Source organism: Pseudophryne corroboree (assembly GCF_028390025.1).
Source record: "Pseudophryne corroboree isolate aPseCor3 chromosome 3 unlocalized genomic scaffold, aPseCor3.hap2 SUPER_3_unloc_7, whole genome shotgun sequence".
Classification (NCBI taxonomy): domain Eukaryota; kingdom Metazoa; phylum Chordata; class Amphibia; order Anura; family Myobatrachidae; genus Pseudophryne; species Pseudophryne corroboree.
In genome coordinates, this window is record NW_026967563.1 from 1,487,980 (window position 1) to 1,515,755 (window position 27,776).

General features: G+C 48.5%; 2 protein-coding genes across 2 annotated transcripts in view; one reads left to right on the plus strand and one right to left on the minus strand.

Annotated features, from left to right (window-relative positions):
* LOC134984618 (uncharacterized) overlaps positions 1-24,075 on the plus strand; it is a 29,394-nt gene extending 5,319 nt beyond the window's left edge. Inside the window, exons 2-6 of the mRNA XM_063950164.1 lie at positions 18,988-19,019; positions 21,357-21,435; positions 21,554-21,651; positions 21,810-22,209; positions 23,331-24,075. Of these exons, the coding sequence (XP_063806234.1) occupies positions 18,988-19,019; positions 21,357-21,435; positions 21,554-21,651; positions 21,810-22,209; positions 23,331-23,563 (842 nt within the window). The 3' untranslated portion in view covers positions 23,564-24,075. The remainder of the gene's footprint in view (positions 1-18,987; positions 19,020-21,356; positions 21,436-21,553; positions 21,652-21,809; positions 22,210-23,330) is intronic.
* Positions 1-27,776, minus strand: part of LOC134984639 (uncharacterized) — a 452,661-nt gene that overhangs the window by 355,658 nt on the left and 69,227 nt on the right. The window lies entirely within an intron of this gene.

Genomic DNA, 27,776 nt, shown 5'->3' on the forward strand with positions numbered 1-27,776 from the left:
GTGCAGAGGTATACACACGTGGGCATTATACACATGTGCAGAGGTATATACACGTGGGCTATATACACAGGTACAGAGGTATATACACGTGGGCATTAGACACAGGTGCAGCGGTATACACACGTGGGCATTATACACAGGTGCAGAGGTATACACATGTGGGCATTATACACAGGTGCAGAGGTATATACACGTGGGCATTATACACAGGTGCAGAGGTATATACACGTGGGCATTAGACACAGGTGCAGAGGTACACAGACGTGGGCATTATACACAGGTGCAGAGGTATACACACGTGGGCATTATACACAGGTGCAGAGGTATATACACGTGGGCATTAGACACAGGTGCAGTAGTATATACATGTGGGCATTGTACACAGGTGCAGAGGTATATACACGTGAGCATTATACACAGGTGCAGAGGTATATACACGTGGGCATTATATACAGGTGCAGCGGTATACACACGTGGGCATTATACACAGGTGCAGAGGTATACACACGTGGGCATTATACACAGGTGCAGAGGTATATACACGTGGGCATTATACACAGGTGCAGAGGTATATACACGTGGGCATTAGACACAGGTGCAGAGGTATACACACGTGGGCATTATACACAGGTGCAGAGGTATACACACGTGGGCATTATACACAGGTGCAGAGGTATATACACGTGGGCATTATACACAGGTGCAGAGGTATATACACGTGGGCATTATACACAGGTGCAGAGGTATATACACGTGGGCATTATACACAGGTGCAGAGGTACACACACGTGGGCATTGGACACAGGTGCAGAGGTATACACACGTGAGCATTATACACAGGTGCAGAGGTATACACACGTGGGCATTGGACACAGGTGCAGAGGTATACACACGTGGGCATTATACACAGGTGCAGAGGTATACACACGTGGGCATTATACACAGGTGCAGAGGTATACACACGTGGGCATTATACACAGGTGCAGAGGTATATACACGTGGGCATTAGACACAGGTGCAGAGGTATACACACGTGAGCATTATACACAGGTGCAGAGGTATACACACGTGGGCATTGGACACAGGTGCAGAGGTATACACACGTGGGCATTATACACAGGTGCAGAGGTATACACACGTGGGCATTATACACAGGTGCAGAGGTATACACACGTGGGCATTGGACACAGGTGCAGAGGTATACACACGTGGGCATTATACACAGGTGCAGAGGTATACAACAAACAAATGATTGAGGATCTAGGTAGACTAGAGGAATGGTCAAGAGTCTGGCAATTACAGTTTAATGCCAAAAAATGCAAAATCATGCACTTGGGTCTCAAAAATCCTAAAGCTAAATACAGTATTAATGGCACTATACTGGAAACTACTGCGGAGGAAAGGGATCTAGGAGTCACTATTTCAGATGACTTAAAGGCAGGTAAGCAATGTAACAAGGCAATGAGGAAGGCTAGTCAGATGCTTGGCTGCATTGGGAGAGGAATCAGCAGCAGAAAGAAAGAAGTAATAATGCCACTGTATAGGTCATTGGTACGGCCTCATCTAGAATACTGTATTCAGTTCTGGAGGCCATATCTTCAAAAGGATATTAATACATTAGAAACTGTACAAAGGAGGGCAACTAAAATGGTGCATGGCCTACATCACAAAACATACCCAGAAAGACTAAGAAATCTCAATATGTATAGTTTGGAGCAGAGAAGAGAAAGGGGGGACATGATAGAAACTTTCAAATATATGAAGGGTTTTAACAAAGTCCAGGAGGGAAACATTCTCCAAATGAAGAGAAGCAATAGGACACGAGGACATGCACTGAGACTGGAGGGGGGGAGGTTCAGGGGAAATTTGCGGAAAAATTATTTCACAGAAAGGGTAGTGGACAAGTGGAATAGCCTCCCATCAGAGGTGGTAGAGGCTAAGACAGTAGAGCAATTTAAACATGCATGGGATAGACATAAGGATATCCTTACAAAGAAATAAGGATCAAATAAGGTTAGTGATAAAAAAAAAAAATATATAAAAAAAAAAAAAAGGGGCAGACTAGATGGGCCAAGTGGTTCTTATCTGCCGACAAATTCTATGTTTCTATGTTTCTATACACACGTGGGCATTATACACAGGTGCAGAGGTATATACACGTGGGCATTAGACACAGGTGCAGAGGTATACACACGTGAGCATTATACACAGGTGCAGAGGTATACACACGTGGGCATTGGACACAGGTGCAGAGGTATACACACGTGGGTATTATACACAGGTGCAGAGGTATACACACGTGGGCATTGGACACAGGTGCAGAGGTATATACACGTGGGCATTAGACACAGGTGCAGAGGTATACACACGTGGGCATTAGACACAGGTGCAGAGGTATATACACGTGGGCATTATATACAGGTGCAGCGGTATATACACGTGGGCATTATACACAGGTGCAGTAGTATATACACGTGGGCATTATACACAGGTGCAGAGGTATATACACGTGGGCTATATACACAGGTGCAGAGGTATACACACGTGGGCATTATACACAGGTGCAGAGGTATACACACATGGGCTATATACACAGGTGCAGAGGTATATACACGTGGGCATTATACACAGGTGCAGAGGTATACACACGTGGGCTATATACACAGGTGCAGAGGTATACACACGTGGGCTATATACGCAGGTGCAGAGGTATATACACATGGGCTATATACACAGGTGCAGAGGTATACACGTGGGCATTATACACAGGTGCAGAGGTATATACACGTGGGCATTATACACAGGTGCAGAGGTATATACACGTGGGCATTATACACAGGTGCAGAGGTATATACACGTGGGCATTAGACACAGGTGCAGAGGTATATACACGTGGGCATTAGACACAGGTGCAGAGGTATACACACGTGGGCATTAGACACAGGTGCAGAGGTATATACACGTGGGCATTATACACAGGTGCAGAGGTATACACACGTGGGCATTAGACACAGGTGCAGAGGTATATACACGTGGGCATTAGACACAGGTGCAGAGGTATATACACGTGGGCATTAGACACAGGTGCAGAGGTATACACACGTGGGCATTAGACACAGGTGCAGAGGTATATACACGTGGGCATTAGACACAGGTGCAGAGGTATATACACGTGGGCATTATACACAGGTGCAGAGGTATATACACGTGGGCATTATACACAGGTGCAGAGGTATACACACGTGGGCATTATACACAGGTGCAGAGGTATACACACGTGGGCATTATACACAGGTGCAGAGGTATATACACGTGGGCATTATACACAGGTGCAGAGGTATATACACGTGGGCATTAGACACAGGTGCAGAGGTATATACACGTGGGCATTAGACACAGGTGCAGAGGTATATACACGTGGGCATTATACACAGGTGCAGAGGTATACACACGTGGGCATTAGACACAGGTGCAGAGGTATACACACGTGGGCATTAGACACAGGTGCAGAGGTATATACACGTGGGCATTATACACAGGTGCAGAGGTATACACACGTGGGCATTAGACACAGGTGCAGAGGTATACACACGTGGGCATTATACACAGGTGCAGCGGTATATACACGTGGGCATTATACACAGGTGCAGAGGTATATACACGTGGGCATTAGACACAGGTGCAGAGGTATACACACGTGGGCATTATACACAGGTGCAGAGGTATATACACGTGGGCATTATACACAGGTGCAGAGGTATATACACGTGGGCATTATACACAGGTGCAGAGGTATACACACAAGGGCATTAGACACAGGTGCAGAGGTATATACACGTGGGCATTAGACACAGGTGCAGAGGTATACACACGTGGGCATTAGACACAGGTGCAGAGGTATATACACGTGAGCATTATACACAGGTACAGAGGTATACACACGTGGGCATTATACACAGGTGCAGAGGTATACACACAAGGGCATTAGACACAGGTGCAGAGGTATATACACGTGAGCATTAGACACAGGTGCAGAGGTATACACACGTGAGCATTATACACAGGTACAGAGGTATACACACGTGGGCATTATACACAGGTGCAGAGGTATACACACAAGGGCATTAGACACAGGTGCAGAGGTATATACACGTGGGCATTAGACACAGGTGCAGAGGTATATACACGTGGGCATTAGACACAGGTGCAGAGGTATATACACGTGAGCATTAGACACAGGTGCAGAGGTATACACACGTGGGCATTAGACACAGGTGCAGAGGTATATACACGTGGGCATTAGACACAGGTGCAGAGGTATACACACGTGGGCATTAGACACAGGTGCAGAGGTATATACACGTGAGCATTATACACAGGTACAGAGGTATACACACGTGGGCATTATACACAGGTGCAGAGGTATACACACAAGGGCATTAGACACAGGTGCAGAGGTATATACACGTGAGCATTAGACACAGGTGCAGAGGTATACACACGTGAGCATTATACACAGGTACAGAGGTATACACACGTGGGCATTATACACAGGTGCAGAGGTATACACACAAGGGCATTAGACACAGGTGCAGAGGTATATACACGTGGGCATTAGACACAGGTGCAGAGGTATATACACGTGGGCATTAGACACAGGTGCAGAGGTATATACACGTGAGCATTAGACACAGGTGCAGAGGTATATACACGTGGGCATTATACACAGGTGCAGAGGTATATACACGTGGGCATTAGACACAGGTGCAGAGGTATACACACGTGGGCATTAGACACAGGTGCAGAGGTATACACACGTGGGCATTGGACACAGGTGCAGAGGTATATACACGTGAGCATTATACACAGGTGCAGAGGTATATACACGTGGGCATTATACACAGGTGCAGAGGTATACACACAAGGGCATTAGACACAGGTGCAGAGGTATACACACGTGGGCATTAGACACAGGTGCAGAGGTATATACACGTGGGCATTAGACACAGGTGCAGAGGTATATACACGTGGGCATTAGACACAGGTGCAGAGGTATATACACGTGAGCATTAGACACAGGTGCAGAGGTATACACACAAGGGCATTAGACACAGGTGCAGAGGTATATACACGTGAGCATTAGACACAGGTGCAGAGGTATACACACGTGGGCATTAGACACAGGTGCAGAGGTATACACACAAGGGCATTAGACACAGGTGCAGAGGTATATACACGTGGGCATTAGACACAGGTGCAGTGGTATATACACGTGGGCATTATACACAGGTGCAGAGGTATATACACGTGGGCATTAGACACAGGTGCAGTGGTATATACACGTGGGCATTAGACACAGGTGCAGAGGTATATACACGTGGGCATTATACACAGGTGCAGTGGTATATACACGTGGGCATTATACACAGGTGCAGAGGTATATACACGTGGGCATTATACACAGGTGCAGTAGTATATACACGTGGGCATTATACACAGGTGCAGAGGTATACACACGTGGGCATTAGACACAGGTGCAGAGGTATACACACGTGGGCATTATACACAGGTGCAGAGGTATATACACGTGGGCATTATACACAGGTGCAGAGGTATATACACGTGGGCATTATACACAGGTGCAGAGGTATACACACGTGGGCATTAGACACAGGTGCAGAGGTATACACACGTGGGCATTAGACACAGGTGCAGAGGTATACACACGTGGGCATTGGACACAGGTGCAGAGGTATATACACGTGGGCATTATACACAGGTGCAGAGGTATACACACGTGGGCATTAGACACAGGTGCAGAGGTATACACACGTGGGCATTATACACAGGTGCAGCGGTATATACACGTGGGCATTATACACAGGTGCAGAGGTATATACACGTGGGCATTAGACACAGGTGCAGAGGTATACACACGTGGGCATTATACACAGGTGCAGAGGTATACAACACGTGGGCATTAGACACAGGTGCAGAGGTATACACACGTGGGCATTATACACAGGTGCAGAGGTATATACATGTGGGCATTAGACACAGGTGCAGAGGTATACACACGTGAGCATTAGACACAGGTGCAGCGGTATACACACGTGGGCATTGTACACAGGTGCAGAGGTATATACACGTGGGCATTAGACACAGGTGCAGTGGTATATACACGTGGGCATTAGACACAGGTGCAGTGGTATATACACGTGGGCATTATACACAGGTGCAGAGGTATATACACGTGGGCATTATACACAGGTGCAGTAGTATATACACGTGGGCATTATACACAGGTGCAGAGGTATACACACGTGGGCATTAGACACAGGTGCAGAGGTATACACACGTGGGCATTAGACACAGGTGCAGAGGTATACACACGTGGGCATTAGACACAGGTGCAGAGGTATACACACGTGGGCATTGGACACAGGTGCAGAGGTATACACACGTGGGCATTATACACAGGTGCAGAGGTATACACGTGAGCATTATACACAGGTGCAGAGGTATATACATGTGGGCATTATACACAGGTGCAGAGGTATACACACGTGGGCATTATACACAGGTGCAGAGGTATATACACGTGGGCATTATACACAGGTGCAGAGGTATATACACGTGGGCATTATACACAGGTGCAGAGGTATACACACGTGGGCATTATACACAGGTGCAGAGGTATACACACGTGGGCATTATACACAGGTGCAGAGGTATACACACGTGGGCATTATACACAGGTGCAGAGGTATACACACGTGGGCATTAGACACAGGTGCAGAGGTATATACACGTGAGCATTAGACACAGGTGCAGAGGTATACACACGTGGGCATTATACAGGTGCAGAGGTATACACACGTGGGCTATATACACAGGTGCAGAGGTATACACACGTGGTCATTATACACAGGTGCAGAGGTATACACACGTGAGCATTAGACACAGGTGCAGCGGTATACACACGTGGGCATTGTACACAGGTGCAGAGGTATATACACGTGGGCATTAGACACAAGTGCAGTGGTATATACACGTGGGCATTAGACACAGGTGCAGTGGTATATACACGTGGGCATTATACACAGGTGCAGAGGTATATACACGTGGGCATTATACACAGGTGCAGAGGTATATACACACACGTGGGCATTAGACACAGGTGCAGAGGTATATACACGTGGGCATTAGACACAGGTGCAGAGGTATATACACGTGGGCATTAGACACAGGTGCAGAGGTATACACACGTGGGCATTAGACACAGGTGCAGAGGTATACACACGTGAGCATTAGACACAGGTGCAGCGGTATACACACGTGGGCATTGTACACAGGTGCAGAGGTATATACACGTGGGCATTAGACACAGGTGCAGTGGTATATACACGTGGGCATTAGACACAGGTGCAGTGGTATATACACGTGGGCATTAGACACAGGTGCAGAGGTATATACACGTGGGCATTAGACACAGGTGCAGTGGTATATACACGTGGGCATTAGACACAGGTGCAGTGGTATATACACGTGGGCATTAGACACAGGTGCAGAGGTATATACACGTGGGCATTATACACAGGTGCAGTAGTATATCCACGTGGGCATTATACACAGGTGCAGAGGTATATACACGTGGGCATTATACACAGGTGCAGAGGTATATACACGTGGGCATTATACACAGGTGCAGAGGTATATACACGTGGGCATTATACACAGGTGCAGTAGTATATACACGTGGGCATTATACACAGGTGCAGAGGTATACACACGTGGGCATTATACACAGGTGCAGAGGTATATACACGTGGGCATTATACACAGGTGCAGAGGTATACACACGTGGGCATTAGACACAGGTGCAGAGGTATATACACAGGTGCAGAGGTATATACACGTGGGCATTGGACACAGGTGCAGAGGTATACACACGTGGGCATTAGACACAGGTGCAGAGGTATACACACGTGGGCATTATACACAGGTGCAGAGGTATACACACGTGGGCATTAGACACAGGTGCAGAGGTATACACACGTGGGCATTAGACACAGGTGCAGAGGTATATACACAGGTGCAGAGGTATATACACGTGGGCATTGGACACAGGTGCAGAGGTATACACACGTGGGCATTAGACACAGGTGCAGAGGTATACACACGTGGGCATTATACACAGGTGCAGAGGTATACACACGTGGGCATTAGACACAGGTGCAGAGGTATACACACGTGGGCATTATACACAGGTGCAGAGGTATACACACGTGGGCATTATACACAGGTGCAGAGGTATATACACGTGGGCATTATACACAGGTGCAGTAGTATATACACGTGGGCATTATACACAGGTGCAGAGGTATACACACGTGGGCATTAGACACAGGTGCAGAGGTATACACACGTGGGCATTATACACAGGTGCAGAGGTATACATACGTGGGCATTATACACAGGTGCAGAGGTATACACACGTGGGCATTATACACAGGTGCAGTGGTATACACACGTGGGCATTATACACAGGTGCAGCGGTATATACACGTGGGCTATATACACAGGTGCAGTGGTATACACACGTGGGCATTAGACACAGGTGCAGAGGTATATACACGTGGGCATTATACACAGGTGCAGAGGTATACACACGTGGGCATTAGACACAGGTGCAGAGGTATACACACGTGGGCATTAGACACAGGTGCAGAGGTATACACACGTGGGCATTAGACACAGGTGCAGTAGTATATACACGTGGGCATTATACACAGGTGCAGAGGTATACACACGTGGGCATTATACACAGGTGCAGAGGTATACACACGTGGGCATTATACACAGGTGCAGAGGTATATACACGTGGGCATTAGACACAGGTGCAGAGGTATACACACGTGGGCATTATACACAGGTGCAGAGGTATACACACGTGGGCATTAGACACAGGTGCAGAGGTATACACACGTGGGCATTAGACACAGGTGCAGAGGTATATACACAGGTGCAGAGGTATATACACGTGGGCATTGGACACAGGTGCAGAGGTATACACACGTGGGCATTAGACACAGGTGCAGAGGTATACACACGTGGGCATTATACACAGGTGCAGAGGTATACACACGTGGGCATTAGACACAGGTGCAGAGGTATACACACGTGGGCATTATACACAGGTGCAGAGGTATACACACGTGGGCATTATACACAGGTGCAGAGGTATACACACGTGGGCATTATACACAGGTGCAGAGGTATACACACGTGGGCATTATACACATGTGCAGAGGTATATACACGTGGGCATTATACACAGGTGCAGCAGTGTATACACACGTGGGCATGATACACAGGTGCAGAGGTATATACACGTGGGCATTATACACAGGTGCAGAGGTATACACACGTGGGCATTATACACAGGTGCAGAGGTATACACACGTGGGCATTATACACAGGTGCAGAGGTATACACACGTGGGCATTATACACATGTGCAGAGGTATATACACGTGGGCATTATACACAGGTGCAGCAGTGTATACACACGTGGGCATGATACACAGGTGCAGAGGTATATACACGTGGGCATTATACACAGGTGCAGAGGTATATACACGTGGGCATTATACACAGGTGCAGTGGTATACACACGTGGGCATTATGCACAGGTGCAGAGGTATATACACGTGGGCATTATACACAGGTGCAGAGGTATACACACGTGGGCATTAGACACAGGTGCAGAGGTATATACACGTGGGCATTATACACAGGTGCAGAGGTATACACACGTGGGCATTAGACACAGGTGCAGAGGTATACACACGTGGGCATTAGACACAGGTGCAGAGGTATACACACGTGGGCATTAGACACAGGTGCAGTAGTATATACACGTGGGCATTATACACAGGTGCAGAGGTATACACACGTGGGCATTATACACAGGTGCAGAGGTATACACACGTGGGCATTATACACAGGTGCAGAGGTATATACACGTGGGCATTAGACACAGGTGCAGAGGTATACACACGTGGGCATTATACACAGGTGCAGAGGTATACACACGTGGGCATTATACACAGGTGCAGAGGTATATACACGTGGGCATTAGACACAGGTGCAGCGGTATACACACGTGGGCATTAGACACAGGTGCAGCGGTATACACACGTGGGCATTAGACACAGGTGCAGCAGTATACACACGTGGGCATTATACACAGGTGCAGAGGTATACACACGTGGGCATTAGACACAGGTGCAGAGGTATACACACGTGGGCATTAGACACAGGTGCAGCAGTATATACACATGTGGACATTATACACAGGAGGAGTAGTATAAATTTGGTGAGTGCGGGTAAGGTAGGTGGAGGGGGGGGGGGCACTGCCTCACCTACCATAGAATTTTTACTTCAGACCTATGACTACAGAAATTATTAGAATAATACAAAGATGATATTTATATGTTCTTTGTATTTTTATATACTGGATACAGTCAAAACTGGGGCGTATATGTTAGTATGACAGGAAAAGCTCCGTCTCCCCGCACGTCACTGATGCACAGGTACACCCAACCCCGTGTGTTCTACCCTCACTTCTGCTGTGCACACTTCTCCCACCACAACCTAACTGTGATGTGTGCGCATCCTACCCTCACTGATGTGCCTACTGGTCACACACCCCACCCCCATGTAGCCACCTGACACGCACAGCTCCCCCATGCAGCCACCGGTCACACATCCCACCCTCACTGATGTGCCTACTGGTCACCTACCCTGCACCCATGCAGCTACCTGACACGCACCCCTCCCCCATGCAGCCACCGGTCACACATCCCACCCTCACTGATGTGCCTACTGGTCACCTACCCCGCACCCATGTAGCCACCTGACACGCACCCCTCCCCCATGCAGCCACCGGTCACACATCTCACCCTCACTGATGTGCCTACTGGTCACCTACCCCGCACCCATGTAGCCACCTGACACGCACCCCTCCCCCATGCAGCCACCGGTCACACATCCCACCCTCACTGATGTGCCTACTGGTCACCTACCCGGCACCCATGTAGCCACCTGACACGCACAGCTCCCCCATGCAGCCACCGGTCACACATCTCACCCTCACTGATGTGCCTACTGGTCACCTACCCCGCACCCATGTAGCCACCTGACACGCACCCCTCCCCCATGCAGCCACCGGTCACACATCTCACCCTCACTGATGTGCCTACTGGTCACCTACCCCGCACCCATGTAGCCACCTGACACGCACCCCTCCCCCATGCAGCCACCGGTCACACATCCCACCCTCACTGATGTGCCTACTGGTCACCTACCCGGCACCCATGTAGCCACCTGACACGCACCGCTCCCCCATGCAGCCACCGGTCACACATCTCACCCTCACTGATGTGCCTACTGGTCACCTACCCCGCACCCATGTAGCCACCTGACACGCACCGCTCCCCCATGCAACCACCGGTCACACATCCCACCCTCACTGATGTGCCTACTGGTCACCTACCCGGCACCCATGTAGCCACCTGACACGCACAGCTCCCCCATGCAGCCACCGGTCACACATCCCACCCTCACTGATGTGCCTACTGGTCACCTACCCTGCACCCATGCAGCTACCTGACACGCACCCCTCCCCCATGCAGCCACCGGTCACACATCCCACCCTCACTGATGTGCCTACTGGTCACCTACCCCGCACCCATGTAGCCACCTGACACGCACCCCTCCCCCATGCAGCCACCGGTCACACATCTCACCCTCACTGATGTGCCTACTGGTCACCTACCCCGCACCCATGTAGCCACCTGACACGCACCCCTCCCCCATGCAGCCACCGGTCACACATCCCACCCTCACTGATGTGCCTACTGGTCACCTACCCGGCACCCATGTAGCCACCTGACACGCACAGCTCCCCCATGCAGCCACCGGTCACACATCTCACCCTCACTGATGTGCCTACTGGTCACCTACCCCGCACCCATGTAGCCACCTGACACGCACCCCTCCCCCATGCAGCCACCGGTCACACATCTCACCCTCACTGATGTGCCTACTGGTCACCTACCCCGCACCCATGTAGCCACCTGACACGCACCCCTCCCCCATGCAGCCACCGGTCACACATCCCACCCTCACTGATGTGCCTACTGGTCACCTACCCGGCACCCATGTAGCCACCTGACACGCACCGCTCCCCCATGCAGCCACCGGTCACACATCTCACCCTCACTGATGTGCCTACTGGTCACCTACCCCGCACCCATGTAGCCACCTGACACGCACCGCTCCCCCATGCAACCACCGGTCACACATCCCACCCTCACTGATGTGCCTACTGGTCACCTACCCGGCACCCATGTAGCCACCTGACACGCACAGCTCCCCCATGCAGCCACCGGTCACACATCCCACCCTCACTGATGTGCCTACTGGTCACCTACCCCGCACCCATGTAGCCACCTGACACGCACAGCTCCCCCATGCAGCCACCGGTCACACATCTCACCCTCACTGATGTGCCTACTGGTCACCTACCCCGCACCCATGTAGCCACCTGACACGCACAGCTCCCCCATGCAGCCACCGGTCAAACATCCCACCCTCACTGATGTGCCTACTGGTCACACACCCCACCCTTATGCAGCTACAATCACACATCCCACCCTCACTATGCTGTGCCTGCTGGTTATACCCCCAATGCAGCCACCGATCACGCAACCTCAACCCCATGCAGCCACCGGTCACGCAACCTCACTCCCATAAAGCCACCGGTCATGCAACCTCACCCCCATAAAGCCACAAGGTCACACAACTCGAGAACAACGACAGGTGACGGCCAGGGGTGGGGGAACGACAGGTGACAGCCATGGGGGGAATGCCAGGTGACAGTCAGGGGGGACAGCAGGTGATGAAAAGGGGGTGGCAGGAGAGGAAGATGCATCAGGGTCCAGCCAGGCAGATGCAGGTGATGAGTAGGGGGCTGCAGGTGAGGCAGCAGGGTGCAAGCAGGAGATCCAGGTGACGGACATGTGGGTGGCGGGAGATGCAGGTGGTGGAAGATGATGGGCAGGGGGTGGTAGAATAGGCAATGGAGGAAAGATACAGGCAGAGAGGCACAGGTAAGACAGGCGGTGGCAGGTGAAAGACAGCGGGTGGTAGTAGAGGCAGGAAAGTGGCAGGTGATGGGCAGGGGGGTGGTAGGAGAGGCAGGGGTGGCAGGTGACAGACAGGGGGTGGTAGGAGAGGCAGGGGGCAGCAGGAGTGTCAGGCAACTGGCAAGCGGCTGCAGACGACTGGCAGGGTACAGGACAGGGTGGTAGGGTATAGACTGAGGACGGCAGGTGGTGGCAAGAGAGGCGGGTGACAGACAGGGTGGCAGGGGGTGGTAGGGTACAGGCAGGCGGTGGCAGGAGCGGTGGGTGACAGGCAGGGGGTGGCAGGAGAGGTGGGTGACAGGCAGCGGGTGGCAGGGTAGAGGCAGGGTGTGGCAGGAGAGGCGGGTGACATACAGGGAGTGGCAGATGACATGCAAGGGATGGCATAAGAGGTGGGTGACATGCAGGGGGTGGCAGGAGAGGCAGGTGACATACAGGGAGGGGCAGATGACAGGCAGTGGACGGCATGAGAAGTGGGTGACAGACAGGGGGTGGTAAGGTACAGGACGGGGTGGTAGGGTATAGACTGGGGGCGGCAGGAGAGGCGGGTGGCAGGGTACAGGCAGGAGGTGGAAGGAAAGGTGGGTGACAGGCAGCGAGTGGCAGGGGGAGGCAGATGACATGCAGGGGATGGCATGAGAGGTGGGTGACAGGCAGGGGCGTCAGCAGAGGCGGGTGACATACAGGGAGTAACAGATGACAGGCAGGGGATGGCATGAGAGGTGGGTGACAGGCAGGAGTGGCAGGGTAGAGGCAGGGGGTGGCAGGAGAGGCGGGTGACAGACGGGGTGGTAAGGTACAGGCAGGGGGTAGCAGGTGACAGGCAGGGGGCAGCAGGTGAGGAGGCATTAGGAGAGTGTCAGGGGCAGCAGGTGATGGGGCATTAGGACAATGTCAGGGGCAGGAGAGGGGGCATTAATAAGGAGAATGTCAGGGGCAGCAGGCATTAGGAGAATGTGAGGGGCGGCAGGTGAGGGGGCATTAGGAGAACGCATAGGCAGCAGCTGAGGGGGCATTAGGAGAATGCAGGGGCAGCAGGTGAGGGGGCATTAGGAGTATGCAGGGGCAGCAGGTGAGGGGGCATTAGGAGAATGTCAGGGGCAGCAGGTGAGGGGGCATTAGGAGAATGTCAGGGGCAGCAGGTGAGGGGGCATTAGGAGAATGCAGGGGCAGCAGGTGAGGGGGCATTAGGAGAATGTCAGGGGCAGCAGGTGAGGGGGCTTTAGGAGAATGTCAGGGGCAGCAGGTGAGGGGGCATTAGGAGAATGTCAGGGGCAGCAGGTGAGGGGGCATTAGGAGAATGTCAGGGGCAGCAGGTGAGGGGGCATTAGGAGAATGTCAGGGGCAGCAGGTGAGGGGGCATTAGGAGAATGTCAGGGACAGCAGGTGAGGGGGCATTAGGAGAATGTCAGGGGCAGCAGGTGAGGGGGCTTTAGGAGAATGTCAGGGGCAGCAGGTGAGGGGGCATTAGGAGAATGCAGGGGCAGCAGGTGAGGGGGCATTAGGAGAATGTCAGGGGCAGCAGGTGAGGGGGCATTAGGAGAATGTCAGGGGCAGCAGGTGAGGGGGCATTAGGAGAATGTCAGGGACAGCAGGTGAGGGGGCATTAGGAGAATGTCAGGGGCAGCAGGTGAGGGGCCATTAGGAGAATATAGGGGCAGGTGAGGGGGTATTAGGAGAATATAGGGGCAGCAGGTGAGGGGGCATTAGGAGAATATAGGGGCCGCAGGTGAGGGGGCATTAGGAGAATATAGGGGCCGCAGGTGAGGGGGCATTAGGACAATGTCAGGGGCCGCAGGTGAGGTGGCATTAGGACAATGTCAGGGGCCGCAGGTGAGGGGGCATTAGGACAATGTCAGGGGCAGCAGGTATGGGGGCATTAGGACAATGTCAGGGGCCGCAGGTGAGGGGGCATTAGGACAATGTCAGGGGCAGCAGGTGAGGGGGCATTAGGAGAATGTCAGGGGCCGCAGGTGAGGGGGTATTAGGAGAATATAGGGGCAGGTGAGGGGGTATTAGGAAAATATAGGGGCAGCAGGTGAGGGGGTATTAGGAAAATATAGGGGCAGCAGGTGAGGGGGTATTAGGAGAATATAGGGCAGCAGGTGAGGGGGCATTAGGACAATGTCAGGGGCAGCAGGTGAGGGGGTATTAGGAGAATGTCAGGGGCCGCAGGTGAGGGGGCATTAGGACAATGTCAGGGGCCGCAGGTGAGGGGGCATTAGGACAATGTCAGGGGCAGCAGGTGAGGGGGTATTAGGAGAATATAGGGGCAGCAGGTGAGGGGGCATTAGGACAATGTCAGGGGCCGCAGGTGAGGGGGCATTAGGACAATGTCAAGGGCCGCAGGTGAGGGGCCATTAGGACAATGTCAGTGGCAGGAGAGAGGGCAATAGAAGGGCATTAGGTGAGGGGGCATTAGTAGAATGTCAGGGGAAGGAGAGGGGGTATTAGGATAGGTTGGGGGCAGGAGAGGGGGTATTAGGATAGGTTGGGGGCAGGAGAGGGGGTATTAGGAGAGGTTGGGACAGGTGAGGGGGTATTAGGAGAGGTTCGGGCAGGAGTGGGGGTATTAGGAGAGGATGGGGCAGGAAATGGGGTATTAGGAGAGGATGGGGCAGGAGAGGGGGTATTAGGAGAGGTAGGAGAGGGGGTATTAGGAGAGGTTGGGGCAGGAGAGGGGGTATTAAGAGAGGATGGGGCTGGAGAGGGGGTATTAGGAGAGGTTGGGGGCAGGCGAGGGGGTATTAGGAGAGGTTGGGTGCAGGAGAGGGGGTATTAGGAGAGGTTGGGGGCAGGAGAGGGGATATTAGGAGAGGTTGGGGGCAGGAGAGGGGGTATTAGGAGAGGTTGGGGGCAGGAGAGGGGGTATTAGGAGAGGTTGGGGGCAGGAGACAGGTGGGATGTCGGGGACATTACCTGGAGGATAAGGCGGCAGCTCACAGACCAGGGGGAAATGGCCGCCGCTCCTGACGTCACTACACGGTCAGGGAACCTATTGCTTCTGCCAGACTGGTCTACAAGAAAATGGCCGCCGGCCTCCTGCACTGAGGACATATATGGCAATAGTATTTACAGAGGGCGGGGCTGTTGGCAGGGTGAAGGAGGGGAGGGGCCAGTAACCTGTAAGCAGCCTTTGCCAATCATGCCTTACTTCCTGCCTGTGCGTTCCACCTTATTTCCGGACTGTGCGTTCCACATACAGGAAATGAGTTTTCATCGACTGCTGCAGCCTCCCAGTGTCCGTGGAGATGAGGTAATGGCGTCTTACTATACAGGGGGAGCAGCCTGTGGTTTCCTGTTATTATTATTATACAGGGGAGCAGCCTGTGGTGTCCTGTTATTATTATTATTATACAGGGGAGCAGCCTGTGGTGTCCTGTTATTATTATTATGCAGGGTGAGCAGCCTTTGGTGTACTGTTATTAATACTATACAGGGGGAGCAGCCTGTGGTGTCCTGTTATTATTATTATACAGGGAGAGCAGCCTGTGGTGTCTTATTTTTAAAACTATACAGGGGGAGCAGCCTGTGTTGTCCTGTTGTTATTATTATACAGGGGGAGCAGCCTATGGTGTCCAATTATTATTATACAGAGGGAGCGGCCTGTGGTGTCCTGTTATTATTATTATTATACAGGGGGAGCGGCCTGTGGTGTCCAGTTATTATTATTGTTATTATACAGGGGAAGCGGTCTGTGGTGTCCTGTTATTGTTATTATTATTATTATTATTACTATACAGGGGGAGCAGTCTTTGGTGTCCTGTTATTATTATACAGGGGGAGCAGCCTGTGGTGTCCTGTTATTATTATAATACAGGGGGAGCAGCCTGTGGTGTCCCATTTTTAAAACTATACAGGGGGAGCAGCCTGTGGTGTCCTGTTATTAATACTATACAGGGGGAGCAGCCTGTGTTGTCCAGTTATTATTATACAGGGGGAGCAGCCTATGGTGTCCAGTTATTATTATTATTGTTGTTATTATTATACAGGGGGAGCGGTCTGTGGTGTCCTGTTGTTATTATTATTATACAGAGGGAGCGGCCTGTGGTGCCCTGTTGTTATTATTATTATTATTATTATTATACAGGGGGAGCAGCCTGTGGGGTCCTGTTATTATTATTATACAGGGGAGCAGCCTGTGGTGTCCTGTTATTATTATTATGCAGGGTGAGCAGCCTTTGGTGTACTGTTATTAATACTATACAGGGGGAGCAGCCTGTGGTGTCCTGTTATTATTATTATACAGGGGGAGCAGCCTGTGGTGTCCTGTTATTATTATTATACAGGGGGAGCAGCCTGTGGTGTCTCAGTTTTAAAACTATACAGGGGGAGCAGCCTGTGGTGTCCTGTTATTAATACTATAAAGGGGGAGCAGCCTGTGTTGCCCTGTTGTTATTATTATACAGGGGGAGCAGCCTATGGTGTCCAGTTATTATTATACAGAGGGAGCGGCCTGTGGTGTCCTGTTGTTATTATTATTATTATACAGGGGGAGCGGCCTGTGGTGTCCAGTTATTATTATTGTTATTATACAGGGGAAACGGTCTGTGGTGTCCTGTTATTGTTGTTGTTATTATTATTATTAGTGTTACTATACAGGGGGAGCAGTCTTTGGTGTCCTGTTATTATTATACAGGGGGAGCAGCCTGTGGTGTCCTGTTATTATTATTATAATACAGGGGGAGCAGCCTGTGGTGTCCCATTTTTTAATACTATACAGGGGGAGCAGCCTGTGTTGTCCTGTTGTTATTATTATACAGGGGGAGCAGCCTATGGTGTCCAGTTATTGTTGTTATTATTATACAGGGGGAGCGGTCTGTGGTGTCCTGTTATTATTATTATTATTATTATTATTATACAGGGGGAGCGGCCTGTGGTGTCCAGTTATTATTATTGTTGTTATTATTATTATACAGGCGGAGCGGTCTGTGGTGTCCTGTTATTGTTATTATTATTATTATTATACAGGGGGAGCGGCCTGTGGTGTCCTGTTATTATTATTATTATTGTTTTTATTATTATTATACAGGGGGAGCAGCTTGTGGTGTCCTGGTATTATTATTATACATTGGGAGTGGTGGTGATGTCCTACAATACTGGAGGAATGGTCTGAGGTGTCCTGCTTTTAAAGACACCTGTTATTATTTTTATACTGGGGTGCAGCCTTTTGTGTCATTATTATTATTATTATAAATTTTATTATATGTAATTGTTGGGATTGAATATATTGCGCAGTATGAAGCAAATGTATATCACACACCTGGGAGTGTCACTGTGACATCACTTATATCTATAGTAATAAAACAGGGACATGACTGGGGAGGTGAGGGGATCTGAGAGCGTCACAGTGGCATCACTTATATCTCTAGTAATAATTCAGGGACATGACTGGTGAGGTGAGGGGAACTGGGAGTGTCACAGTGAGATCACTTATATATATATATAGTAATAGTAAAGGGACATGACTGGGTAGGTGATGGGATCTGGGAGTGTCACAGTGACATCACATATCTACAGTAATAATACAGTGATATGACTGGGGAGGTGAGGGGAACTGGGAGTGTCACAGTGAAATCACATATCTATAGTAATGTAACCCCTCTTTTTCCTTGGGGTACAGTGTATATGTGCAATGTGCCTCCACCCAAGCTATTTAGAGCCCAATACTCTAATCGCTTGAGAAATACCCTACCACTGTAGTGGTCGGTATGTGATGTAACCAGATAGATAAATGTGCATAGTCCTATCGTACCTTTCCTTTGTGATTTCAGGCTCTTTCACAGATACGGAGACAGTTCCACCGGTAAGTATACTAGTTTTAATATGCAAGAAGTTATAGGCCACCTTATACAGTTATATCATATAATACTCAAACCATGAACCGTTCTACTAATATACCCCACCTATACATAATAATATACCCCACCTATACATAATAATATACCCCACCTATACATAATAATATACGCCACCTATACATAATAATATACCCCACCTATACATAATAATATACCCCTCCTATACATAATATACCCCACCTATACATAATAATATACCCCACCTATACATAATAATATACCCCACCTATACATAATAATATACCCCACCTATACATAAGGTAATGCATGCAATACAAAAAATATGATTCCACAAGAAAGTTGTGGGGCTGCGTTTGAAAACCACCCGGGTTCTCTTACTATAATCGTGCACGGTTGGGGCCCTTTCGTGTCTGTGTATAAGAAGTACTCTGGGTTGTATGGGTATCCACTTGGAGCAATTGTCCTCACGATTGTTGAGCAATCCCTACTTCACGGCAATGAATAGCATGGTTTCCATGGAAGATCTAATTGTAGCGCTCCTAGACAGCCTGAAACAGGAAGGTAGTACGTGGAGCTGTCCACCCTGGAATCCCTGACACCCGTGATCTACTCGTTACATATAGTGGGGTGATGATCTGTGTTACCTGTCCCAGTATAAGCATAGCCCCACTGTAGATCCGTGGGGGTGACTCCAGAACATACAGAATTCCGGTTGTTGGCACTTGTCTCTTATAGGCGAGGGGTGCTTAGTCTCCCTAGTGTATAATTTCCAAGTTTAGGCGACCCTGCACCCTCCGCACACTTTATGACTGCTACCCGGCTGGTCATTATCTAATGGATATGGAGTCTCTAGAGGTGATATTTATACTCCTCAGATCCACCGATGCTGCTGGTCCCTGTGTTACTGTGCTGGGGGCTGGTACTGTAATAGTTAAAGGATGATAGGGGAGTATGCAGATTAGCAGGATTTATATGGGGGCATGCTGCACTTACAATGATAGTGTGCCCGGTCTGGACCTCCCACCGACTCCGCCTCCTCCAGCAACCGGGCTCTTCCTGTGGGTTGGATGGGATGAGGGACTCAGCTCTGCCTCGGGGGGGAAACTGTCTGCTACTGCTGGACTCCTGGTAGCTGCTGCCCGCACTGCGGTCTCCTCCCATGTACTAGCCTGCCCCGCCAGCGCTCCGCCTCCCAGCACTCTCCATGACAACCAGCCACCGGGACTTCCCTGCTCGGCGTCCACCAGGGGAAATTAACACAGCGCTTCTCACCCGCAGCGGGAGACATCCAATTCCTTTCCCCCACAGGGGCTCTCTCACTCGCAGGGAACCACCTTCCTGTAAGCTCCCTCGTCTCAGCCGCCAGCCTTTTTCTCTCCCCAAAGTCAGCCCACCAACAAAACCACCACTACACGCGCCCAGCCACCTCTCTCAGCACACGGGACCTCTGGAAGCTTCTCCGTGATCTCCCCCGCGCACTGCGCGCTAACCAGAGTCCCCTCACCTTCAGCAGGCACAGAATAATAACATGCATAAACACTATACATTATTGGATCACTAGAAAGATCCAAGTTATTATCACATATATGGTATACATCAGTTGGCAGCATCTCTATTACCTTTATAGATCTACACATTCATTCATTGATTTGCCCCCTCATAGTGTCCAAAGGCCTTCAGATCACTAGAGTACTACAGTAATAATACAGGGACATGACTGGGGAGGTGAGGGGATCTGGGAGCGTCACAATAACGTCACTTCTATCTATAGTAATAATACAGGGACATGACTGGAGAGGTGAGGGGACCGGGAGTGTCACAGTGACATCACTTATATCTATAGTAATAATACAGGGACATGACTGGGGAGGTGAGGGGATATGGGAGCGTCACAATAACATCACTTATATCTATAGTAATAATACAGGGACATGACTGGGGTCTGCGGAGACTTGGGAGTACAGTAGCACCGGGGGATGTGTCTGGGTAGTGACTGGAGAGGTGACTGCTGGGAATGGCGCATTATACAGTAACACCAGGGGACGTGTCTGGGTGATGACTGGAGAGGTGACTGCTGGGAATGGGGCATTATACAGTAACTGGGGGATGTGTCTGGGTGATGACTGGAGAGGTGACTGCTGGGAATGAGACATTATACAGTAACACCAGGGGATGTGTCTGGGTGATGACTGAAGAGGTGACTGCTGGGAATGAGACATTATACAGTAACACCAGGGGATGTGTCTGGGTGATGACTGTATCACTGTGTGTGTCTGGTGTCTATAAGGTGTCAGGATGTCACTGTCTATGTCTTCATGCAGGAGGGGGAGTATATAGAGGAGCACAGGGGTCTGTACAAGGACGTGATGATGGAGAATCACCGGCCCCTCACATCACTGGGTAAGAGGAACCTGTCATGTATTGTACAGGGGAGAGCAGGTATGGGGCCCCCTATATACACACATCATCTGATAATCACATATATACACTCTACTCAATCACTGTGTGTCTCCTACAGATGGACCCAGTAACAGAGATACCCCAGAGAGATGTCCCCGTCCTCTGTATTCCCAGGATTGTACAGAGGAGAATCACAGGATCCCACAGGAGGGTCAGGTAGGTGGGATTTAGGGTATCATCCAATACACCAAAGTGACGGTCACTATATGATGTTCAGAGAAGCTGTGTGCGTATAGTACACTGATATTCTACTATTTCACCTCACTTTAATCAAACAGTATGCAAATGCCATTGTATTTTTTTGGGTTATTTAGGTAGAACGTCTTTCTCGTATAAAGGCAGAAGATATAGAGGGAGAAGAAGAGACGTATGTGACTGATATAAAGGCAGAAGATATAGAAGGAGAAGAAGAGACGTATATGACTGATATAAAGGCAGAAGATATAGAGGGAGAAGAAGAGATGTATGTGACTGATATAAAGGCAGAAGATATAGAGGGAGAAAAAGAGACGTATGTGACTGATATGAAGGCAGAAGATATAGAGGAAGAAAAAGAGACGTATGTGACTGATATGAAGGCAGAAGATATAGAGGAAGAAAAAGAGACGTATGTGACTGATATAAAGGCAGAAGATATCGAGAGAGAAGAAGAGACATATGTGAGGGGTGATCAGCAGTGTAAGGAGGAGGAGATCCCTACAGATATCAGCACAGGTGAGTAATAAACACTTATTACAGAAGTCACATATTCTCATTGCTCAGTCACTACAGCAATCTCTTATTCTTCACCCTCCTCCGCCATCAGCCCTGTTCTCAGTTGGGTGTTTATAACACAAGGCTATCCATGACAAACATCAGATGAAGAGAGTTATTACACACATCACTATAATGTTATTAAATGTAACAAGCAGAAGTTTATTTTTAGGGATCATATATAAGTAGTAGTGTGTTTTTTGTGTTTGTGTTTAGCAACTTTTATTAAATAACCTACATTTTGTTAGATGATGCAGGTATTAAATAACTCCTTGTATATAGTAGAGCTATTTGGCCATTTGTGGTCAGGTTTATATCTTTACATTTAGCGAGGTGTAGTCGTGGTGTAAAGGACAGAGTTTGATTCCTGATTAGTTAACAAAAAACAAATACCAAATACTGAGCAACATCACTAAACAGGTAATTTCAACTTTAAACTTGTCATTTATTTTGTACTGTCTGGACATGGCTACTAATAACAGATGCACAGACATAATTCTTAAAGCTATATGTGCAAATGCTAGGAGCTTAGGAGACAAAATGCCAGAGCTAATTGTGAAAATGACAAGGGATAACCTGGGTATTGTGGCAATATCATGGTGCAATGAGGATTATGACTGGGACATAGCTATTCCAGGATACAATTTATTTAGGAAGGATAGAATGGTCAGTATAGGAGGAAGGGTAGCAATGTATGTGGAAAAAAAGCATAAAGGCTACTTCAATTAATACAAAATATTTTAGACAAATCTGTGGCCCTTTGGGTCACCACAGAAACCGGGGAGAAGGACATTATTCGCATTGGGGTGATCTGTAGACCACCTGGCCAGGGGCAGGATTTGGACAGGAATCTATTGTTGGACATCACTAAAATGGTTTTAAAGGGAGAAGTCATAATCATGGGAGACTTTAATTTAACTGATGCAAATTGGGTGGGGGTCTTTTGCACGTTCAGCTACAAGTGGCAAATTTCTATATTCCTTACAGGGAGCATCTCTCAATAAACAGCAGATATTTCCCTTCTGCATAGAAGAGCGGTCGGGAAAGAAAGAAGTAAACCTCCTTTCTCTTTTATCCACTAGGGGACACTGGAGTCTTATACAGTAGGGGTGTGAAGCTTGCAACCGGAGGTGTGGCACTGATATGGATAAGTGAATACAAAATGGAAGCTGAATGTCAGTTTGTCTATTGTCTATTGCTTAAAAGAAACTGTTGCTTTAAAAGTGATTTTTATATGTTTGCAGAAACTTTGATTTTCAGTATAAACAAGAAGTTAAGGCCAGCTGCGCAGTATCACAAGACTGCGGTTAGCTAGTGTTTTGCAAAATAAGGAATTGTATTTTGCAGAATAGAGATAATTAAAAGTAGGTGAAAGGTAAAATGTATTTTGATACTAAACAGTCATAATCACAAGATGTTGAGCTAATTAATTGGAAATCCCCCATAAGGGGAGTATATGAATTAATAATATATTCTGATAAATGAATGGTGATTGGTTTATGTATATGATTGGTCTGCAAATTTGATTGGATCATGTAACACTGTAATGATAAGTATATAAGATGAAACCAGTGTGTCAATGTTCAGTTCATGATATTCTTTTATCGTGAGCTCTGTGAATTTCACATGCAATAAATCAAACAAAGAGACTTCATTGTTATTCAATTATTTTTGAACGGCTATGTCATTCTGGAGGTATCCGCACCGAGATCATTCCAACATTGACACACGAAGAAGGAAGGTGGACTGGTACCGGGATACCGGGATCAACCGTGGCCACAGGTAAGAACTGTTATCTTACTTCTGCTCCATGTGTCCCTGCCTCGGTCCACTGCCTTTGTGTGTTATTGTTGGTTTGTAACTCTTTGAAGTCTTTTTGGAGATTGTGAGTATGGAACCAAATTTAATTTAACTGCATTTTATTACTAGTTACAGTGATTTGTATAAAGTTGTAGTATTGCAATTTCTGTTATCATAGTCACAAATCACAAGGGGATCTTTTGTCTGCCATATCTTGCTAAGTTCGGGGTGAAGTCTGAGAGTGATTGTAAGTGTGATTGGCCGAGGCTTCACGCCGGCAGAGTCTGGACAGGGTCCAGGTAGGAGAGAGGCTCCGGTTAAACTCTCCTATACTGGATAGTATCAGGGATACTCACCCACTGTGAAAAGCACCTTGTACACAAGCCAAGCTTAGCAGAGTGTGGAACACGTGTGCCTGTTCAGAGCCGTGGCACCTGACGAGGTGGTGAGGTTTCCTAAGTGGAGTAATATCTCTATAAACAAGGGGAGCGTCCCTGTTTACCATTGTATTGGACACTGAGGCTGGACTTTAAAATAAAGATTAGCCATTACAATGGGTCAAGAGATGTCCACACCGAAGGGCTCTTCTATGTTAGAGATCCCGCACGGCAGTCCAGCAAGTGTGATGTATCAGAGACATGGAGGTGTGGCTGTGAAATTTCTCAGGAAATGGCATACAAAACTACCTGAAATACCTGTGATAGGAACCTTTGATATTCAGAAATGGACAGACTTAAGGGGTAAAATAAGAAAAAGGGAGGAGTGGAAAGCCTACACATTATGGCTGGAGGCATCTAATGTAACCCCGCCACCAGCCTACGTTGCACAAATGTCCTGTCATGCAGGTAATGGAGGAACGTTACAATTACAACCCAGGCATGCTTCTCCACGGGTAGTGCAGGCAATGCCAGTAAAGACACTAGAGCAAGAAAGCCCAGACCCACTGGAACACATACTCCCAGCAATGATGGCACTGGCTAATGCCCCAAATGCCCCTCCAGTACAGGAGAAGAGAAAGGTAGTAAAGGCTCTAGTAAACCCCAAGACTGGGAAACATGACACTTACTTGGTGGGGGAAGATGGGATTTGGGTAGGACAGATGGATTTGTTTGATGGGGATGGCGACTCTGCTGGGATTTATGTTTATGACCCCCTCAGTCAGACATACAAAGCTCAGTATAACAACATAAATGGTGAAACTGTCACACACACTTTATGTAAGAACAAACAGGGAAATTTAGTTCCTTATGAAGACAAAGTACCAGAAATGGGAGCGCATTTTGCAGACGTACACCCATCGAACATTTTGGCTTCTGGCACTCGTAGCACATCCACCCAGGGCAAACCACTTAAAACTATGCCTCTGAGAGTGGTAACTACAGATCGGGGTGCACAGTGGTCCATACAAGTTCCTTGGTCAAAGGCTGAATTACACCAAATTTGCACAGAATTAGCAGATTATAGATCAAAGCCAGCAGAAGTCAAAGCCAAACTCCAGCGCTTGTACAAAGTACATCAATTAACACATAGTGACATGGCACAACTATTTACTGCTTTGCTCACAACTGAAGAATACAAGAAGATCGCAATGGAACTAGGGTGGGATAAAGAGGACTTTAAGCCTCCTGTAGACGTTGCTAGAGAGGACCTGGACAGAGAGCGGAAACAGTTAATGACAGCTTTTACAGAGCAGTTTCCTTGCCAGCCCAACTGGGGAAAAATAATGATGATTAAACAAGGTCCTACAGAAACAGTTAGAGATTATTGGGGCAGATTTAAAACGGAGGTCCAAAATTATGGAGGCATTGAAGATATATTTAAGGAGGATGTGCTTCAGCCCATGTTATCTGGAGCTTTCGTGGAAGGTCTTAAGCCTCAGGTAAAAACCCGCTTGACTATCAATGATCCTCTATGGCGCAGAAAGGGTCCAGAGGATCTGGTCACTCTTGCAATATACCATGAGGATAATTTGGTGGTCAAGAAATTGAATACAGAAACCAAGCTTATGAACCTACAGGTCAAAGCTGCACAAGCCACCTGTGACTTAGCTAACAGACCAATAGATTATAGCATGGGTGCCAGGCGATCATCAGACAGATCGCAACTTACTTGTTACAATTGTCAGAGGAAAGGACACTTTGCAAGGGACTGCAGACGCCCTAAGAAACCAAGGCAGTCCCAGGCAAAGAAGGGCACCACAGAAAGTGATGAGGATTTACAATGACAGGATACCGCAGCCCCCGTGAAGACCATGACTGTAATATCTTGTAACTCACAAGAACCTACCATTGATTTAAAGATTGGAGATTCTAAACATTCTTTCCTGATTGACACGGGTGCTGCACGATCCCTGATAGCGGACAAGGTCACCTTGCCTATCACAAACAAAGTTGTACATGCAGTAGGTGTCGCAAACAAAGTAATCCCCTTACGGGAAACACAAGATGTAAAAGTAACAGTTGGACCCTTAACAAGTGACCACTCCTTCTTGTTAGCAGCTGATGCCCCCACAAATTTATTGGGGAGGGATTTACTGTGTAAATTGGGATGCACAGTATTTTGCACTCCAGATGGGGTATACCTACAGGTACCAGATTCCAACAAGGACTTGGTCACCGATGCACTGCTTAGTGACCCTCCTTCTACAGAAAGGGTGGAACTGAATACCTTGGGTGTACTCCCCCCTAAAGTGTCCGAAATGTTATCAACAATTCCAGACCAGCTGTGGACCACGGGCTCCAACAATGTGGGGAAGATCCTAAATGCCCCACCAATAAGAGTCAAGCTCAAAGCAGGAGCAGTAATTCCCAGTAGGCCACAATACCCCTTAAAGCCAGAAGCTGAACAGGGGGTGTTCCCAGTGATCCAAGAATTACTACAACAGGGGGTGTTGGTTAAGACCCAGAGCCAGGCCAATACGCCTATCTTCCCTGTGACAAAGAGTAATGGGCGTGGTTATCGCTTAGTTCAGGACCTGAGGGCAATTAATGCAATCGTTGAACCCTTGCACCCAGTGGTACCAAACCCAGCTACCATATTAATGCAGATCCCCGCAGACAGTACTTATTTTTCAGTGGTTGATCTATGTTCAGCATTTTTCTCTATACCAATACATCCAGACAGTCAGTACCTTTTTGCATTTACCTATAGAGGTAACCAGTACACCTGGACAAGGATGGTCCAAGGCTATCTTAATAGCCCTACGATCTTTAGCCAGTCCCTTGCTGAAAACCTTCAAAAACTCATCCTACCAGGTGGATCTACATTAATTCAGTATGTAGACGATTTGTTACTTTGTTCCCCAGATTTTGAAACATCAATTAAAGACACAGCTGAGCTCTTAAGGTTCCTTGCAACAAATGGACACAAGGTGTCCAAAGACAAATTGCAACTATGTCAAACAAAGGTGTCATATATAGGCCATTGTCTATCTGAAGGCCTCAGACACCTGTCCCCAGATAGGATTGCAGCCATCCAAGACATAAGGCTGCCCATCAACAAAAGGAAGCTAAGGGGTTTTCTAGGAATGGTGGGTTACTGTAGAAACTGGGTACCTAACTACTCACAGCTAACTGCACCCCTGTATGAGCTAACCAAGGCTTCTGTACCAGAGCCCCTCATACATACAGAACAAACGACTATGTCATTTCAACAACTTAAAGATGACCTGACAGCGGCCCCTGCACTGGGCCTGCCTAACTATAAACAAGTATTCTCTCTCTTTTGCC